The following is a 21,842-nucleotide window of genomic DNA, read 5'->3' as shown; positions in this document are numbered from 1 at the left end:
TAGTTTGACATTGCTTCAGTCAAAATGCCAGTGAATTAGATAACTTTTCAAACTTAGAGATTTGAGATTGAGAGTGGGTGGAATTTCTGTGCTGTACTCAAGTAGATACATTGAATGAACACAATTGTTCTTGACAGCAAACGTTGAAGTATTTAGGGTGATTACTTAAGTTAAACACAGCAATAACACAATTGAAATAGGCTTAATTTAAGAATTGTAAGAAGAATGCACTTCAGTATCGAAAGTTAAAAGACTAATGTTTTAGTTTATTATAAATGGTCGTTGAGTTGTTCATGGTTTGCGTGTACAATCTTAGTATGAGAAACTAAAGCTGTGTGATAAATAAAGTGGACTAATAATTATAATTTACACAATGAGTAGCATCATTAAAGCGTCCTCCAGCACACAACAAGATTAATGTCTTGGTGTTTCTTGGTACTTGTGTTCTGAAAGTAAGAAATGTTGCATTGCTCATTGTATTTATTAGCATTGGTGAAGCAAATATACAGGATGTAAGGATATCCCAAAGCCTAAAAACAGTTGAAATATGTCAAGAAAATAACTGGAATCCCACCCAGATCTATTGTCCTGTCATTCTTCAGTTAGATAAGATGTAGTGTAGTCATTTCACAGAAAGCTCTTCAATGGATATTTCGCAACATAGTTTTTTGGCAAATCCACTTCCTTTGACATTTATTGCATAACTTTATTGTCAAACCCCTCACCGCCTTACATAGAGCATATGAGGTAATAAATGATGCTATTGCTACATTTAACTTAAGTAAAGTACATAAAGTCCTCAAAATTTCCTCTCAAGAACCATATTATCATGCAATGAATCTACTTGAATGTAGCAATGCAAATCACCCACTGTCATTCTCATATTTTCACATTTTAAAGAGTTATCTCATTCACTTGACATTTTGACTGAAGCAATGAAAGCCACTCAAATAAAATACATGACTTGACGTTTTGGGATGAAAAGGCAGCTATTCTAACTGATAACACAAAAAAGGAAAACCCTATTGTGATTGTTATAGCACTATGTTCTCATACCACATACAACTCCTGGATTTGCTACAGCTGCACGACAAACAAGGCATGAAAGTCCATATACGTAAAGCAAGCATATCAGAAAGGATGAAGAAAAGGAACAATTGCAGGGATAAAATGATGGATGGATGTAACGTAGAGTAGATGTGCAGAGGAATACCATTCAATAAAGCAGCACTGCAAGAGCACGTCCAAACAGAGTGGTCTTAAGCCCAAGGGAGGCTAGCCTGTATCACGCACGCGCACGCACACACACACACGCACACACAACACACACACACACACACACACACACACACACACACACACACACACACACACGCACGCACACACACACACACACACACACACACACACACACACACACACACACACACACACATACACACACACACACACACCCACACACACACACACACACACACACACATACCATGTATACATCACTTCAGGGGACATTACATTGACTTACATGCATTTCCTGGAGACTTATCCTAACCTTAACCATAACCAACACATGCCTAACCCTAATCCTAAACCTAACCAAGTCTTCACCCTAAAATGAATGATTCCCCTCATGGGGACCTCCAATTTGTCCCCATAAGGGAGGCGAGTCCCCACACGTGACTTTGTAAACAGATTTAGGTCCCCACAAGTACGTATAGTAATGCTAGGCCACACACACACACACACACACACACACACACACACACACACACACACACACACACACACACACACTCAAACTAAAGCACCTCTCATCTGCTTGACATTGCCCCACACCATTAGCTTGTGTAAACATTTCTCTTTTGGGGTTATGTAATGCTCTGAGTTCTCCTAGAAAACAGCAGTGCCTAGTTATGAAGTAATAGCCTTAATCAGATGCTGGCTCTGCGGCTGAACCTGGGCTTGTAGCTTCATCATCGCTGTTTGAATTTTCTCCATGGATACAGCAAGGACATCCCAAAACAATCCCACTTCATGACAACATTCCCAAAAGAAGGGAAAATGAGGCCCTGAGTTGTTGGAGAAGAATGAAGCGGTTGTGTAAGTTAGAAACGGAGTGTGTTGATACGTGAGAATCACATTAGGCCGATAACATCTTCTTTTACTTCATCCAGGTGTGCCACGAGAAAGAAAGATATGAGCTGAATGTGACAGACTGAGTAAAGTAAAAGGAAAGTAAAAGACGTGCGAGCCAAAGTTTTTTCCACTGTCAGTTTCCAATGAAGAAAGAGCATCAACTGGAGAGCTTTTTGGAAAATTCAGAGAGGAGAGGTAAGCAGTGGCGAGGTGTTACAAAATTGTTTGCTAAAGTCACGTGGACATTTCTTTGTGTCTGCTATAACGCTTGATGTATACGGGCCTGAAAAGCTTTTTTTAAATAGATGCATTAAGCCAATATTGCCAGACTAACAACCAACATGTAGGAAGGATTAAACAGAGCACTGTCCTTGGTCTGCTCTAATAGGGTTCAAGAGAACGAGACTAAGAGGGCTGCAATTGACCCGTGATAACCCAAACACTTCATGGTCTCTCTCCCTGTCTTGAATATATACTAGATTAAGCTTTGAGGAACGAAACACTGTAGAGTAATATAACATTTTTGTTTCACTAAGTCTTTACAAGGTCCGTGAAGGCAAAGCACCACATGTCCGAGTGTTGATTTATAGGGGTTCTTATAGCAGGGAAGGTATGTTTAACAGTACATTTAAGATTTATGATGCTGCCAAATACCATTGGACGGATGTGAACATTTGAGACTTAACACCTGCCAATGCACGCCTGCTTTAAGACACAGGCCATGTATAGAGTTGGCACATACAGTACTTAAATAATAAAAAAAAAAAAATGGCAGCCAGCCAGACACTATAAATTTCGCAGATGGCAGGAAATGGAGTTTTATTTATAATCCCTTGGAATTATTTGTACATGGGACAGATCCATGGGACGCCAATGTTTTGCAACCTATATGGAGCAACACAACATTATGTTATGGAGATTGGGTGGTGAATAGATGTGTCTCAAATTTACTCCAGAGATCTGTGTGTGATAATTTCGCAAATCAACAAGTTATTAAATAGGTTTACCGTACAACCATTTTCTGGGAAAATTATAGATGTGGCCAACATAGAGATGGTTCTAATTTTGCTAACAAGACTTCAGTGTTCACATGTAAATGAATGGATTAGCTTTCACTATATTTCAGAATGTAGCACTACTGAGATCAGTGCTACATTGTGACAGTGCTTTAAATGGGTTAACGCTTTATTTTTTTGGACACAGTGCTCTTCAGAATAGGATGTATTTCTAGAAAAAAGGAGAACAAAACCAATTTATTTTCATACTATCTATAAAAAGAATACTTGAAGAATATTTGTATATTTGGTGGCTTGTAGGTTTGACTTTTTATGAAGGACTTGATTTTTTCTGAAGCAGTTGCTAATCCTTTATACTGATGATTCGCTTGTGTATCTTGCCTATACAGTACATACCTCACAAGTGCTCCACCTGCCTGTTACTTCATAGCACTGTGTATAAAAACACAATGTGAATCAGTAGTACCAGGGCCTTCAGGGTTACTTCTGTATCCTTGAATGCACCCAATGCCTCATCCCAGTTACTCTGATTCTCAGACAGTATCTCTCTCAGCCACACTTCCATCCCAGCAGCTGCACACTCAGGTGGAGGGACTGCCGTGGATCAAATGTGGAAGTGGAGCGTGAATGGTGGAGAGCTACAAGCTAGAGTCTTAACTGCCACTGCCTCTCCTCTACGTCTTACTCTCTTTCCACTGGAGTCACTTTCGGCCGATCAACCTGTGAAAGGGTGTGAAATAGCGGCACTGAGACCTCATCCATCAAATCCACATGGAAAGCCCCCGGAGAACTGTAACCACATCGTAGTAAAACAATGAAAGAACTGGGCTTCCATCTTCACAAAGATACTGAGAAATTAAAGATGTCTGTCACGGATCACTTTACTGGCTACCAATATGGTCTGACAGATCACTTTAGAGTCTGCTGCCATCAGCATGGATCTATTTGTGAGATTAATGGTGATCAGCTTGACAACTGGGCCTGCAATTGGTTGCTTTTCTCTGTTTAATACGGCGGCATTGAGCTCATAGTCTCCTCCACAGCCTTCTCCATCCCGAGGAGCTTTAATCTCCCACTGGGCCTCTGGGCGACCCATCCAACATACATTTGCATACATCTGCATATTTCCCATTAGGCTCCACTTGTTGCCTTTTCATGGAAAACTCGGATATGGTGATGATCACACTCGACGGTAATGGTGCTATCTTTCTCTGCCTTTTTCTTTCTTCCTTTCCTCCCTAACTTCCCCCCACCTCGCGATCCCTTGTTTCCACTCTGCTCCCTCTCCCCTCTGCCTCTCGTAGCTGTGATCAGAGAGCAATATGGATGGACATCTGATCCGGAGACAAAAGGGGAGGCTCCCCCGTTAGATCAGCGGCGCTAGCTAAACCATCTGGGGCCACTGACAGCCTCCGGCCTGAGAGAACACAATAACAAGACAGAAGAAATGAATTCTGCGCACAATGACCATGACTGAACTACACTAATTACATTCATATGTGATCAACTATTCAATTAGGCTCATTCATCTGCAGAGCTCAAGAGGTATGGATACATGCAAATGAGATGAGTGAGCACAAATTGCAGGAAAGAAATGGCTTTTATGAGACACAGAGTGAATGGATAAAGCATGTTAACAACATACACATATATATATATTCATTTAGACTGTTCGTGTTTAAACAGGAGAGAAGATTTATAGAATAGCCAATGGTGTTGGATGTCTTGTCGCATGGGCAACAATGCTGAATGGCAACACATGATTCAAGACAGCCAGCTGTTGAGGATAAGCCTCCTATGGTGAGGTTGAGTTATCGTCGTTGAGGTCAAGCCCCCAGAAAATGCATAAGTGAAGAAGTTTCATCGGGCTGAAAAACCCTTTTTCCAATTGAATTACATTGGGAAGGAGATATCATCATCATATTTATGTGTTACGTAAATCAACTTCTTCCTAACCTATACAATTTCAAATGCGCTAAAAAACAAATCTAGAGTTAGTCACCCATTCACTTGAATTAGCCAGGACCAGATTGAATGCAGGACCTAGGATAATGCAAATGAGAATGCTCTATAGGCCCAGATAGGGCTGTTTTGTACTACAGAATCAGGCAATTTTACCCTTATGCGGCATTAAGCAACTATCATGAAAGTGGGCCCAGCTCCTAGCTGGATCCAGCTCTTTTATACATCCTTGGTTGAGGTTGGTTAAAATAGTCTGACCGAAGCTAATGTTTATGCACGTATGTTTCAATTCCCTCAGGAGTCTCTGGATTGCTCATTAATGTCAGATTCATGGCAGACAGGAGGACAGGAGACGATGTTCTGCCCGGAGTGTGAAGTGTCAGTGTCGAGCTTCAACAGCTGTCTCAAGGGATATTTTTAAAAAAAACTGCAGCTTCCAACCAAACTTAAAGGGTCAGTTCACCCAAATGACAGAATCCCAATTTCCTACTGGCCATCTCTGTCTCCTGAAAAGTCACGTTCCCATGCAACTGACCTGCTTATTAAATTACGTGACACGAACAGTTAATGACAATGTATTTACTTGTATGGGTTGTTTCAAAGGCAGCATGTCAACATCTGGGGAAATTACTAGCTATTGTTCTCACCAGGGGGAAATGTAAAATATATTTGTCTGATGAGCATGTGTAAAGAAAGTAATGATCATTTTCAAACCAACACTAGACGGAATAAATATTTTCGCAGCACCTACTGCACATAAATTAGTCATGACAGTATTACCTGAATACAATATGATGACAGAAGCCTTTATTAGCTTCCTCTTATCAGGCCAAGTGCTATGCTATGAAAAATAGAGTGCATTAAAGAAGGTGACATTCCAAAAAAAAAAACCTCTCAGCATCACCTTTCCCCGGGCTACTTAATTTTCTGCAGGGTGCTAATCAAGCGCTTGTCTCTGCTCATGAATGCAGAGGGAAACCTTCAAGCACTTAAATGTGCATTTAATTGCATTGGTTCTGGAAGCATCGTTAAGTAAGAGCTGGGAAATACATTTCTTAATGCGACTTAGTGATGCCCGGCAAATCAAAGACCATCAAGCGAATTAATGAGGGTGAGCAGCAAGCGCATTAAGAGTGGAGACGAAGCGCCTCCATAAACAAATACATATCTCTCAACTAGACAGCAGGGACAGAGGGATAATGTGGAAGACGTAATAAATAGACTTCCCTGTCAGTAGGCATGGTACGCTATCCATTCCAGCACAATATGCCCCACTTTAATAATGTAAACACACACCTTTTTCTACGATTTGAAAAAGGTGCACAGATGCTTCCTTGAGCGGCGTTCCTTTGCTTCTGAATAGAGCTGAGAAAGCTTCAAAAATAATAAGAGAGGAGCGGCCAGGAGGTGGGGGATACGGCAGCAGTGAGGAGGGGGCACAGATGAAAAAGAAGATAACTAGAAATATGAAACCTTCCTGGTTATTAAAAGCTGTCTTGAGAGGGGCAGCGCTCCTGTCGTTAAGTACTCTTTCAATTATTAACGGCGGCACCGATTTCATCCGCTGGCGTGTGAATGACAATACATCTCCAACACACACTTCCAACGCATGCCTTTCGTCTCTTTTCTACTCGGTAACAGGCAAACACACACTCATCAGGTATTCAGTGGTAATTGTAGCAGAGACCGGTGGAGGGCAGGTCAGCGGTTGATTATATAAAACGGGATGTTTGTGTTAGAGCTCGCACAGATGGTGAGAAAAAGAAGAAAATAACTTTATCGTAAATGTGAAATTTAAAAGCCTGAACATTTTTTTTCCACCTGAGCCTCTGGGGGGAGCTGCAGGTATACACTGATAGCCAACATCACTCAGGTCAGGCCCAATTTGTGGAATTTTTTCTCAGCTGTCAAGTGCCCGTCAAGCTTCGGCAATAAAGGAGAGGCGATAAGGACAGAGATTTCAGATAGTCTGGATTGAGGCGTGGGCAATAAGAGGGGGAAGCTTTTAGGGTGTTATCCTGCCTCTGTGTTCGCAAGCTCAAATGTTCCCCTGCCTCCAATGAGACGGGCTCAAGTGACAGATTACCGGCCCAAATGCTGCTCGAGGAAAAGCTGGCACAGGGAGAGATCCAAATACACTGCCGTCAGATAAACAAGTGTGTGTGAGCCAGTGTGAGGAAGGAGATGGATGTATCTGGTTGAATGAGCAGGATCGTATTCACTGGATGAATGTAATAAGATGTTGTCTGGCATTAGAACACAGGACATCACTCACACAATCATGCTGCTGCAGATCTCTGTGAAGTGTAAAGGTCCCCTATTATAATGTTTTACATCAATATATTATAGGTCTCAGATACATACAAAACATGACTCTGAAGTGTTTGGCTCGAAATACCAAACAGATCCTGCATTGTGTTATCCCATAGTCCCCTCTGTTTCAGCCCTGTTTCAAAAGTGCTGATTCCGTGTTTGTAGCTTTAAATGCTAATGAGCTGCTGCTGGCCACGCCACTGATAAGGGGGGGGGGGGGGGGGGTTACCTTGTTCAGGTTCAGGTTCAGGTTCAGGTTATTTATTTGTACCCGTAGGTAGATTCTGTTTGCAGAGAAAAAGACAAGGGTTCCATCCTGACACTAAAAATAAACACAAACAACAGACACATCTCTAATAAAGGACTAGTAAAAGTACAAGTACAAGTATACCCTGCTCAACCAAATCTCAAAAATATTTAAAAAAAAAAAAAAAAAAACATTTTAAGAAGGGTTGGTTATTGGCTAATGGTTACACAAGCCTAAACATCGTTATGTCATCATGAAGTGAATCCGATCAGTTCATTTTCAGACAGGTTTTTATATAAATGGATCAGGATAAAAAAAGTGAAGGAATCGTTTTTCCTGAAACTTTCAGAATATTGTAACGCCGAGGGGACACATATTTATGTATAAAAGATATGAAAAAGTGGATTTTGCATAATAGGTGACGTTTAAGAGGAAAAGAGGAAATTATAAACAGGCTGGAATACTCTTTTAGCAGTCACTCAATTTAAGAAAATCACTTCAAGGACTCAATTGTGGACATAAAGGACACGACAGAGATGTGTTTTCATTTAAAGCTCTCTGAAACAAGTTCTGAGGTCATATGGTCACGCCTCTGTTGGCTCTTAGAGAACACTTGCGCTAAAGTGCAGCCCAGTCATTGTGCCCATTGAAAGTTAGCAGAGTAGGGAATGTTGGACCGAGCGTGAGCACTGCTTATCGACCACGGCCGGGTGCGTTTCCACTCTGTAGATGGGACGCGAGGCACTGGGGCGTGCTGACGACCGTCCCCCGGGACTCCTGTCCAATTACAGCTCAAAATGAGCCAGAGGAGCGGGCGAGATTGGGCTGGGCGCACCAAGGTGATGAGTGAAGCAGGGAGGGGGCTGAGAGATGGAAAGTAAGGGGGCCAAGGATATGAGTAGCACTTGAAATTAATGGGGCAGGGTGGTGCGGGACTCCCAGGGGCTCACATGGGGCCAATGATGACGTTAACTCCGCCCTCAAGCCGCCATTAGGGGGCTCGGGGTTCTCTGGACACGCTCCAGAGGAGGTTCCTCTGATTGCGGAGCGGCAAACATCGAGCACGGTGATGTACAGCGAGTTAACTGTGCATGACACTATTAGACAGATCTAGATACCCCTGATGCTCAATACAGCTCAGGAAATCTTTAAAGCATGATCACATAACTAAACGGAGAATTGCAGGTTGCAAATCCAGATTCCATTCTGACCACGTAAAAACTGACAAATTGAAAGATTTCTGCTAAAGATTTTAATAAGCACTGGCGTTCAGAGGGCCGTCATTTGCAAAGTCATATTTGGACGACTCTGCTGCGAGAGCTATTAGGCAGAAATGTGTTCGTCTATAAAAGAGCTCTTGTGTGTGTGATTGCCATTTAATAGACGGCCATACGTTCACGCTCCAGTCTCGCTTTAATGTTGCAGAGCACCGGGGAGAGCGGAGAGAACCCAAGGCCTCCAAACATCCTGTCCAAATTACCGTCATCTTCCAAAGCGCGCGGTGTCGAGGGGATGAGATGAAATGCTGTCATAATGTTGCCGTGGAGCTCATTGCCTGCACATTCAGTGTGCACAGCCAGAAGATATTCGACACAGACTGGAATAATAACACACTGACACTGAACACACACTATGATTACAACGGCTAATCTGTTTTGGTTACATATTCAACTCTGATTTAATTAATGCAACACTGATTGTGTACGGAAAGCTGTGATTGTCTCCATTTACATTTGTATAATTCCTACTGGTTATAATGAAGAGATGTACTGCAACAAGATGGCTTCAATTTGTTTTGGGAGGATTCAACATTGGCGCAACGTTTTTCCATGAACACGTTGAACTTTATTGTATTGCCTGTATTTGATAAAGTCACCTGCAACCGGTTAAATCCTATCAATAGAAAAGGTTCACTCAGATTCTCTGTTTGACACAGAAAGAGTTGAGAGGGAAAAAGGGACAGACGGAGAAACACGACGTTTTTGCCGGCAGTCAGCGATGCTTTTAATACATACAGTCACATCAATGGCACATTAAGACAGTGTAACCACGGCAACAGACAGCGGGATTATGTCAAAGAGAGGCAGACAAAAGATCCAAAGATGCTTTGTTTAAAAACACTGGCAACACAGTCCTGAGAGAAGAGGAAAGAGAAATAAAAGGAAGAATTGAAGACAGAAATAAGCAAGGTTTCAAGAAAGAAAGCTGGAAATAAACTCAGGCGTGCAAGGGCAGGATTTGGAGCTCCTGCTGAGTGTGTGTGTGTGTGTGTGTGTGTGTGTGTGTGTGTGTGTGTGTGTGTGTGTGTGTGTGTGTGTGTTTCTATTAATCACAAAAAGTCATATTTTAAGCACTCACATCTATTTGGGGATACAAAAGCAGGTCACTACGATATTAAACTGAAACATTTTTAAGGGTTTCAGACTAGATACTCAGGTCAAAGTTTGGAAAAGTCTCGAGAAAATGTCAATACAATGACTTTTTAAGCTTTCTCTCCCTAGAGTCCTGACTAAACATGGAGAAATAGCATTTAATATTATGCTCCATAGATATGAAACAAACAGCAGGTCTGCTGCAACTCAAGGCTTTTCTTTTGTCGCTGCTTCCCTTTAAATCCAATAGTTATTCATATCTTACAGTGCACTATAACTTGTATTTTATACTATCTTATTCTATTCAAGCTTATTCTATTCAAGCTTGTCTTAGTTTGTTTTCTCTTTGCTTTTTATTGACTGTAAATATAGGTGTACTTGAATGTCTGACGTTTTTCTGTTGCATGATATGATATGTATAATTACTTTTAATGTTTTTTAAGCACTTTAAAATGCCTTGTGTTGAAATGGGATACATAAATAACCTTGTCCTGCCTTTGTGTCCTTAAAATGTGCTTATGAAAATCCTCTATTCATATGACACTAAACTCTACAGGAAGAACTGAGGTTTCTGCTGCCCACTTCATATGCATGTCTTTCTCTCTTACACACACATGAACACACACTGACCCACACACAAACCCACAAACACACACACACACACACCCACAAACACACACACACCCACACACACACACACACACACACACACACACACACACACACACACACACACACACACACACACACACACACACACACACACACACACACACACACACACACACACACACACACACACACACACACACACACCGAGTATGTGATCTAATGACAATGATGGCTCCGGGGCTCTTGCTCGAGTCATCTGACTGTGAGCAAAACATTAAGCAACAGTCCACTTCCATATAACACACAGAGTTTCTGGAGCTGCAGCAACACTGTCTGTCTGCTTCCGTTCCCCCCCCCCCTCCCCGCTTGACATTTCAATCTTAATCCAATGTTTTGGCCTTCAAAAGCCAAATCCATTCAGGTCAAGCATAGGTCGCGTCTCAATACCTGGGTGCTTTAAAGTTTTTAAATAAGCAAAAAAGTGGGTGGACAAAATTAAAATAACATCTTGTAACATAAAAAACAAGTGTACTATAACATGTTCCAATTATTTTGTCCACCCCCGGTGACAACTAAATAAACATGGTAACATTTTGATTAAAGAAAAGTCAATTTAAAGTCCAACAAGTTATGTCAGAGAATTCAAATAAAGACACTTAACTACTATCAATATCAAAGTCACATGTCAACAAGCTAACCAATCACAGCGCAGAACTAACATCAATCGATTTGCATTGCCCAAAACTACGCTGCAGCTATTGTGCAGTTAACAATACAACATTTGAATATTTAGCACTTTTTAGTTTGACAAGCGTCCAGTAGGAATTGACCATTAAAAGCAAATGGTTAAAAAGTAAGCCTTAAAGCAAAATGATCTGCTCTTTAAGGGCGTTATTAGAGAATCAGCACGGCAACAAAGAGTCTGACATCATAACAAACATAACGTCATGAGTTTGGTCTCAGAAACGAGGAATGGAGTGAACCTGTAAAACTCTCTCAATAATGTAAAAGGGGATTTCCTTTCTTTCACTCAGACAAAACGACTCTAAGTCTGGAGCAAATCTCCTCTGGTTGTTACATCATACAGAATTCCTGATATCTGGACTCCACCCTGCAGCGCTGTTCCCTTTTCAGTGTGTGTGTGTGTGTGTGTGTGTGTGTGTGTGTGTGTGTGTGTGTTTGATCTACTTCATGGCATACATTGAGTTTTGCAAGTCCAATTTGTTATTCCTACTGTGGTTAATCTCTTCCCCCTTGCCAGTACCCTATATGTTGATGTCATAGAGCTTCAGCCTCTGACCCCAACACTCCTATGTATATGTGGGTTTATTTTACAGACACAGGGTACATTATTAAATATTGCTGAATCGGAGAGAAGAGCGACCTTGGGTCCCATGAAAGGAGCTATACAAATCTAAGCTATTATTATTATTATTAAGAGGCTATCCTTCATCTCTATTGCCTCGACAGATGTTTCAGATTCACCCAAAAACAGAAAACATTATATATTAAAAAAAAAGATAAATTAATAAATCATTAAAAATAAGCAACATAGAGGCTCACAATGCAGGAGAAAAAACCACAACATGCATTTTAAATGGAGGTAGTAGCGCTCACTAAGAAATAAGGGTTGTCTGTTGATCAATATTACATTTGCTATCTATCTTTTCATGTTAGTAGAAACTCAAACTGGTTTCATCCAGTTGTGTTCATGACTGTGATTAGAGATGACTTTGAACCCTCTGAAGTGAATCAGCCGTACTTCCTGCTCTGTTATATTGAATGAATACAAAAACAATCATCCTTCTCTATTTTCACTTTCTGCTTCGCTCCGTTTTTCCCTCCCTCCAGGGTCACCATCTGCATGGCAACACTCGCAGCGTGACACTTCCATAACCCAGGAGGAGGAAAAGACTCCCTCTCAATTTACCCATAATTCATTAGCTCCCCCTCTCAAGCTCTCTGTATGTTTCCCTCTCTCTGCAGTGTGACTGACGCGGGTTTCTGAAAGCTCATTGGGACATTTTCTGGAAGGAAGGTGCTGACGGTCCGAATTTCATGCCACCATTCAGCATGTTTTACATTTGGCTATTTTGTATGCCAAACTTCATTCAGAAAAATCTATATTTTCTCTGTGGAACATTAAAATGTCCCATCCATCCATCCATCCATCTTCTCCCGCTTATCCGTGGTCGGGTCGTGGGGGTAGCAGTTCCAGCAGAGAGCCCCAAACTTTCTTTTCCCTGGCCACATCAACCAGCTCTGACTGGGGGATCCCAAGGCACTCCCAGGCCAGCGAAGAGATATAATCCCTCCACCTGGTCCTAGGTCTACCCCTTGGTCTCTTCCCAGCTGGACGTGCCTGGAACACCTCCCTAGGGAGGCGCCCAGGTGGCATCCTAACTAGGTGCCCGAACCACCTCAACTGGTTCCTTTCGACGCGAAGGAGGAGCGGTTCAACTCCGAGTCCCTCCCGGATGACCGAACTTCTCACCTTATCCCTAAGGGAGACACCAGCCACCCTGCGGAGAAAATCCCATCTCGGCCGCTTGTATCCGCGATCTCGTTCTTTCGGTCATGAAAATGTCCCATTGGAACCAAATATGGCTTTTTAATATTAAGCCAATATCTGCATTATTAAGCGGCTTAATAGTAAATATCACCAACTTATGAGGTTCTCTATACTCTCTATGAAGAATGATGATTTCCTTTGGGACAGCTTTAGTCTGACCTATTGAAGTCATCCTTGCTAAATTAACACTGGCTCTGATTGGTCAGTTTTTGGTCATGCATTGTCTGCATTTTGTCTTTCTTGACTTCACTTCCATCAGTCACACACACACACACTTTTTTTTTACCGGGCAGAGCGCCAATGTTTTCCTTTCCTCCGCTGACTCTCACCCCTTCATCCCTCCTGCTCTTCTTCTCCTCCCCTCCCCCCTCTTCTTCCTCACCTCCTCCTCCCCTCTTCTTCTCCGCTAAGCTTTCCGTTTCGGTTGCAAGCAAAAGCTGTTTATTTATTCAGACAAGATATTTTCTCCCCCCCCCCCTCTATCCTTCCCTCTTTCTCTCACTCATCCTCCTCCTCTCCCCCCCCCCCCCCCTCTGGTTACATGCTTGTAGAGGATCACTGCAAGGGAAAACAGGGGGAGGGGAATAAACTCATGCATGGAAAAGAGAGGAAGGAATCTGCGATTGAGAGGTGGAGGAATTTCAGAAAGAGAAAAAGACGAGATGTAAAGACAGAAGGTGGAGAAGTCTATATTCTTTACTTCTGTGTCTCTTAAGCCATACAGCACAAAGGCAATAGTGTCTCATACAGGGGGAAACACACACGCACACACACGGACACTAATCATTCCCTCTGGCTGTATTTTAGTGCTGTACTTTGTTACAGTCTTATTCTCATGACGGCTTGGCTCGTAAAGAAGCTCTATACCTCTGTGTGTGGTGTGTGTGTGTGTGTGTGTGTGTGTGTGTGTGTGTGTGTGTGTGTGTGTGTGTGTGTGTGTGTGTGTGTGTGTGTGTGTGTGTGTGTGTGTGTGTGTGTGTGTGTGTGTGTGTGTGTGTGTGTGTGCGTATCTGTGTGTCAGTGAAGGTTGGTGAAACAGAGAGAGATAGAGACAGAGTATGGTGCTGCAGGTGGTGCATTATTAAACAGATTTGTCACTTTGGGCCAATGGCATTACATGTGTGCTTGTGTGTGCTTGTGTGTGTGTGTGTGTGTGTGTGTGTGTGTGTGTGTGTGTGTGTGTGTGTGTGTGTGTGTGTGTGTGTGTGTGTGTGTGTGTGTGTGCGTGTGTGTGTGTGTGAGAGCATGTGTGTGAGAGCATGTGTGCAAAGGCTAATGTATAGGATGCACTGAGCAGTTCAAGTTTGGATAGAAGATGGATCAAAGGACCTCTTAAAAAAATGTAAAAGAGAAAAAGGAAAAGACATCAGTTAGTAGAAAATGCTTGGTTAAATAAAGAAATACAAAGACATAAAGCAGAGGAAGAAAACCAGCACGAGGCAACACAAACAAATTGGTAAATATACAGAAAAAGCAAAAAGAAATGTGTGGATAAAGTTGGCCTTCCTTATACGTTTGACATGTTTGATTTGCACATGCAGTCATATTAGCTCATGCTCACTGTTTCTATGCTGTATGCACGCACACACACACACACACACACACACACACACACACACACACACACACACACACACACACACACACACACACACACACACACACACACACACACACACACACACACACACACACACACACACACACACACACACACACACACACACACACACACACACACACACACACACACACACACACACACACATAAGCACCTTGTCATGTCAGGTGTGTGCTACAGTTGTGTTTTAAATCCCAGCGGCTGGTGTTCACTAAGCTGATCTTTGTTCGGGTTGAACAAAGAAGAGAAAAACAGCAGCACCTGTATCTGCCATGACAGGCAAGAACACTTGTATAGCACACGCGCACGCACACACGCACGCACGCGCGCGCACACACACACTGTAACCTGTGAGCACTCTGAGCACGATGTACCGCTGCAACTGAAATATACTTGAAAAGGCAGACTAATACCAAGCTTTTAAAGCACGAAATCTAAACTACAAAGTCCAATATCGAGTGGCAATAGAAGTTCCTTAAAAATTCACTTAAGGACTACATTTACCTTTAATATAAATATAACTTTATATCAACGTCGGAATTTTCGGGAACAATATCAAACTATATATAGACAATTTTCTGCTGAACAACACACCTGGGTGATTCCGGCTATCTCCTTCTGTTCCCCCCTCTCCTGTAATTTCTAGTCTTCCCCGCTCCCCTCTCCTGTCTGTCATCTTCCTCCCGTCTCTTTTGTGTTCGGTGACGCACTTTGGTCTGAACTGTGTAATTATCTCTCGCTGATTCCAGGGGTTTGAAGGAATTCAGCCCTCCCTCCCTCTCTCTCTCTCCTCCCGCCCGCCCCTCACGCCTCCGTCACTCCGATGCTCAATGCAGTATTGTTCTCAGCCGTGAACAAATACTTTGATTGACAGCTGTGGGAAGTGGAGAGTTCAGTTTTGAGTAGAGCCTCCCTCCTGATGCCATTTCTCTCAGTTAAACTTGTTATTTGCATCTATGCACGGTAGCTATATGAAAGATGTATTTGTGGTGCGTCATTTGGCAAAACCCGACCAAAGCTAAGGTTGAAACATCGCTTACTGATACCTCCTGATATTTAAGCATGATATTTTGCAATTTGAAAGATACATATTTTTGGAGAAAATCTTGATAAACGTGTTAGGGACTGGTCCCCAAAAGCACTATAAATAAAAGAGAAAGGTGGTGAAACTATAGAAGTTACAAAAAAAAACAATAATTTCTAACATTTTACGGTCTTTATATTATATTATGACTCCTGAAAATAAAAAATATTGAACTTAATAACACAGTTTGACCCCACACTAAGGGTTTCCCCAAAGACGATTACACTTTGATCTGCTTTTCAAATTGTGAGGATACATTCACAGTCCATGTCCTAATTCTGTTGTTTTCCCCAATATCATCCTCTAACGCACCCCACACAGAAAAGCCCTGCTCCTGAGGACACCCGAAGAACAGCAACATACATTTAGGGCTTCTCAGGTGTTTCCTCCCAGCATAAATCCCTGGAAATAGCTTGCTGGGACATCACAGGCTGCAACACGTCATCACTCACAATCATGCGTCAAATTCAGTAGCAGTCAGAGCGCGGATCTACAGGGAGGCAACAGAGACTGTCTAAAATAACAACCAAACAATGCTTAATCCTACATCGGAAATACAGGGATGGAAAGGAAGGAGAGGAGCATTTTATATCTGATTTTCAAACTAAATACATGCTTTTACTCTCATGATGTCTTCAACATATTGGCATCGGTGAACCGCGAGTCAAACATGCCTTTCAGCTTTTTCAAACATGACAAAAAACACTTTAAACTTTGTTAATCTCTAAGCCTGAAAATGCTCCAATTTGAAAGGTAAAACAGAGACTTCACGGGGGGAAATATCACAAACGGCTTTTACCAAAAATGTTTTCACTCTAAACCTTTAGTTAAACCAGTATAATCCCAAGCGGAGAAAAGGGTCTGGCTTAGCACCACACACACTCTCACACACACACACACACACACACACACACACCACACACACACACACACACACACACACACACACACACACACACACACACACACACACACACACACACACACACACACACACACACACACACACACACACACGCGCACACACACACACACACACACACACACACACACACACACACACACACACACACACACACACACACTCTCACACACACGCTATCAGAGGGGATTTAAAGATTCCAACAGTGGTCCTGGTAATTAGGCGGATGGATTTGAGTCTCTCTTCGCGGTCCGGCGGGATATTAAGTGACACATAATGCAAGCGGACCAACTCTTTAAGTGGATTAATTCAAACCAACACAGCGGGGTCAAAGGTCAAGCCCCCGTCCCGCTCTCAACCTCTCAGACTCTTCCTTTTCCTCTGAAACTGCAGGACGGTGCACCTGTGCGTGAGGATTCAGATGATTGGATGACGGTGAAAGCAGATATAGAGGGAGCAGCGGAGGAATGACGGTGGAGATTTCGCCCCAAAAATACGCATTTAAACTTCATTTCTCTTTAACGACACACTTTTATCTTCCTGTCTCTGAACACCCAGCCTTGATTTAACCAGACATTAATAGAATAAAAACCTGAGCGCTCCTCTCTCCACGCCCTAATTGAATCCAGAACGCACCTCGCCGTGTGTGTGTGTCTGTGTGTGTGTAGCTGGATGTAATCAGATGGAATTAATATGCATGCTGTTTCTCATTATGGCATAACTGAACTGCACTTCAGATATGTGACGTGCACTGTGAGAGGCACCGACAGATTTCAAACATCCATCCTCTGCAAGTGTGTGTACATGCATGTGTGTGTGTGTGTGTGATATAAGATAGCAGATAGTGAATGCATGAGACACACCCCGCTGCTGATCAGATACCACTGGCTTTAACACATGCATGCACACACATTTGTCACTTGCATTAACTCTTTATTGCATTTAAAGCAAATCAAATTCCACGGAGCTGCATTAATCAGCTAATTGTGCTAATGTGCATATCATGCCGCCTAATAGTGTTACAGCAGTGAGGGCTCATCTTTCATCTCAATCATAATGTCCTTGTTTTAAATGTCTCTTTTATATTATTTACCAGAACGATGATGAAATTCTGTCACTCAAATCCAGCTGTGTTATCGTGAGTCAAAATTCAAAATTAAGAAAATGATATCTAACTAAATCAAGTGTTTACGCTCCTTCATGGCTTCCCCTTTGTTCAACTGCTTCTGGTGCTCGAAAACAACAACACACACCTTTCTTGTTACCGCTGTGTTTATGATATGAGTGTGTGTGTGTGTGTGTGTGTGTGTGTGTGTGTGTGTGTGTGTGTGTGTGTGTGTGTGTGTGTGTGTGTGTGTGTGCATTAAGTGTGTGTCGGAGCATGACGGAGGTGAGTCTCATTACGGAGAGAGCGACACACACAGCGGTGACGAGAAGCTTCATTATCATAAATGATTGAGAAGTGTGTTTGTGGGCGTGAGTGCTCGTTTGTGCGTGTGTGTGTAGCTGTTCGTGTGTGTGTGTGTGTGTGACCCCAAGAGAGTGTGAGTGACGGCCGGCGGTAAGCTGCTCTTTATTAAGATGTGCCGTCTTTGGAGAGGGACAGCTGCTCCTGCCTCTTATCTGGAATAACAAAGGTTTAATAAAGGAGAGACAGAGGGGAGCTAAATAACCCTCCTTCCTTTCATCCTTCCTTTTTCTCCTCCTTTTGCTTCCTTCCATCCTAACTACTAATGAGCCTCTCAAAATGCCACAACAGAATTTATACTCTGGGCAAATGTTTGCAGAATATTTGTCCATTTCTAACTTTCAACCTCACTTTTGACCTTTGGACTTCGTGGCTTCCATGGCACCAGAATGATCAAAGTCTAATTTATTAACTCGCTAGCTCTGCTAAAATTAGCTAAAAGTCAAAGACGTTTGTAATGCTACCAGGAGATGTGTCCTTGTTGAGCAAATAGACTGAGCGGAGAAGAGTGTGTGCTCAGAGAAAGTATGTACTGTGGCTATTAATGAATGAATGAGTGTGTGTGTGTGTGTGTGTGTGTGTGTGTGTGTGTGTGTGTGTGTGTGTGAGGTCAGATGCATGTCCTATTTCTCACTGAGGATGGTCACCACATTTGGAAATGACATCATTTAGCCCCCTCCTTAGTCTGTCATTGAAATATGCCTGCTCTACATTACTCCACTCATTTTCTATTTTGGATTTGTGGATGATGATAGTGGGATGGAGGGCAGCGAGGGGGGGGGGTTCAAATGATAAAAGTAGGGAGAGGCAGCATTAAAATAATAATGTGATGGTCTTGAGGGTTTCAGTCTCCTCTCCCCCGTTTCTAAAATAGAATTTGCAATAGTCCCCGCCGCTGCCGCCCGAGTCCGTCGAGGGAATAATTACTTATTTATCAAGTGGCTGAAATATTCAAGGGACAAGGCCTTTTTCAAAATCCAGCTTTTTTAAATTCATGGGCTTTTCCGCAGAGATGCTTAATGACAGTGGATGTATTCATAGTGATTTGTAGAGCCTTATATCCTGCCTATGAGTCTAATAGCTGTTTGACAAAAAGGAGAGTGCTCACTAGAGACAAGGAGAGCAATAAAAAGTTTCACCTTTGACCTCATGGGAGGTTCAGTGAATCATCTCAGGACCGCCTCCTCCTGCCAAAGCACTAAATGGATGTGTTGCTGAAAACATGTTTTGCAGCTCGGGGAGATAAAATGTAACAGTCTGTAAACGCGCCGTGCTGCAGGCAACCAGCCATGAGTAAATGTTTCAAGATACATTCCTGGAGGGGCTTACTTTTTTTTTCTTCTGGCAAACATTTTTGAAGGACCGAATCAGCATGGGGGGGTGGGGGGGGGGGAGAGGGAAGGAAGGGATATGGAGGGAGGGAGTGGTGGTGATAAATGAGTGTTATTCCTACTTCTACACTGGAATGGAAGTTTGGAGATGGTGGTGGTGATGCCGGGGTTAAAGAGATGTACCCAGACACGGAGCAGCTTGCATGCGTCAGCCTCATGACAGCGAGAAGGGGGAAGAGGGAGAGAGGCTCAGAAAGTACACAGAGCGCTGGACATTACAGCCAAACGGCGCAAACCGTGCGTAATTACGCGCCAGAGCTCAGAAAGGCAAAAGGCAACCTCCTGCCTGCACCGCGTCCCACCCTTATTCCCTCCACAAAACCCCACTTCTGTCTCTCCGCTATCACCATGTTTACTACGAAACTGACACGGGCGCTTACCTTAACACGTTCCAGCTTTTCAGAGGGTCCAGGTCTGAAATTATAGAAACCATGGTCGACTTTGCTGGGCAGCACCGGGAGAGAGGGAAGGGGTGCGGCAGAAAAAGATCGAAAGAAAAAGCGGCGCAAAGGCTGTAAACTCCGTGTGCGAATGGCAGCGATTGCTCGGATGCAACCCGTCCTGGTTTGTTCAGTGGGTGATGAGCGCTGTCAAATCTATCTCTCTATCTCTCTCTATCTATCTCTCTCTCTATCTCTCTCTCTCTCTCTCTCTCTCTCTCTATCTCTCTCTCTCTCTCTCTCTCTCTCTCTCTCTCTCTCTCTCTCTCTCTCTCTCTCTCTCGCACTCTCTCTCGCACTCTCTCTCTCGCTCTCTCCCTATCTCTGTTTCCCTCTCCTATCTCTCTCGCTCTCTCTCTCCCTCCGCCCCCTCCCGTTTAAAGCCTGCGCTCTGCACACGCGTATCCGAGCTTCCTCCGGTCCCTCTCGCGCACAGCCTGCTGCTGCTGATGGAAATGCAGCAATGTACAGTAGATGAAGGTATTGGGAATTGGGTTGGCGAGCAATTTTAGGGTTCGCACACTGTAAAAAGTGTCCACCTCTATGAAACCCTTTCAAAAATAAAATAGCTTATTATTCAACTAAAGCTGATCAGGAGTCACTTGATAAAGCATGTCAAATATATAGCACAGCTCTGTTAAATCATTCATGATAATTTCATTGGAAACAAGTTATACAAAATAAAATTAATTCAGTCTGCTGGTCAGAGTCTTATACATCCATGGTCAGAGTGGGTTGCAGTTTCTGAGGCATCATCACAGCCCTGCAGATCATCTCGCCCTGACTTCCTGTCTGACACCACCACATCCTGTTGATATCTGTTGTGTTTTTTGTTCCTCCTCCCCTAGACATGGCGGCAGGTGCGTCCCACCTATTCTGAGCTGCTATCTATTTGCTCACTGGGAAAATAACAGATGAGCCCCGTTGGAAAGAGAAAAAGTGTGTGAGAAGTGTGTCTGTTTCAGATAATTGTCTGGGACAACAGAACAAAGTCTCTGCCAAAGCTGTCAAAGGTATGGCACAAGTGCTTTGTTATTTTCAGCCTGATGAAATGAGTCATTGCTTAACACAATTACAGTCTATGATGCCTTAAAAGTAACATAGTTACATGAGGCGCGTTCACACCGCAGTACTTTTCCCACTTTAGTTCCGAAATGTTGCGTTCACACCAAAAAGAGCCAGAACTCAAATTAGTTCATGAGAACCTTTTTACCCCCTTTTCCGTCCCTGCTAGAGAGCAGGGACTTTCGTGGGAGAAAAAGGTTCCTATGTCTGATTGGCTGTGCGGAATGCAAACCACGCCCCGTAAACAAGGCCGGATTAGTACCTCCAGGGGCCCCTGGGCACTGAGCGCTCATGGGCCCACCCCAACCCACGTACCAACAAGTAACACCACGCCTACCCAATCATACCAACATGACCAATATTTAGAATTTTCAGTCAATCTGGCATGTCAAATCGCACACCTATTTGTCAAAAGCAGGGACGCAGCCACATAGTTCAACCAAAGTAGGTCTAGCCTTTTGCCCTTTTAGTAAAAAATCACAAGACAAAGATACAATGGATAAGATCCCAAGACATTATGGCTCAGGAATACCTAGGTAATATCACTCAAAACCTCAGAGCAGCACCCCACTTAATGCCATAATATGACTGGCTGGCTGTACAAGTACACAAGGAGTTTAA

At 43.0% G+C, this 21,842-nt stretch overlaps 1 protein-coding gene across 13 annotated transcripts in view; it reads right to left on the bottom strand.

The window, feature by feature from the left end:
* The window catches only part of celf2 (cugbp, Elav-like family member 2), a 224,327-nt gene extending 204,021 nt beyond the window's left edge, over positions 1-20,306 (bottom strand). For all 13 annotated transcript variants that reach the window (XM_034225887.1, XM_034225894.1, XM_034225896.1 and 10 more), the window contains exon 1: positions 20,097-20,306. In XM_034225887.1, coding sequence (XP_034081778.1) covers positions 20,097-20,149 — 53 coding nt within the window. In that variant the 5' untranslated portion in view covers positions 20,150-20,306. The remainder of the gene's footprint in view (positions 1-20,096) is intronic.
* Between the last annotated feature and the right edge of the window lie 1,536 nt (positions 20,307-21,842).

This window comes from Gymnodraco acuticeps, unplaced genomic scaffold, assembly GCF_902827175.1.
Source record: "Gymnodraco acuticeps unplaced genomic scaffold, fGymAcu1.1, whole genome shotgun sequence".
Taxonomy (NCBI): domain Eukaryota; kingdom Metazoa; phylum Chordata; class Actinopteri; order Perciformes; family Bathydraconidae; genus Gymnodraco; species Gymnodraco acuticeps.
This window is presented reverse-complemented; position numbering and strand designations above follow the sequence as displayed.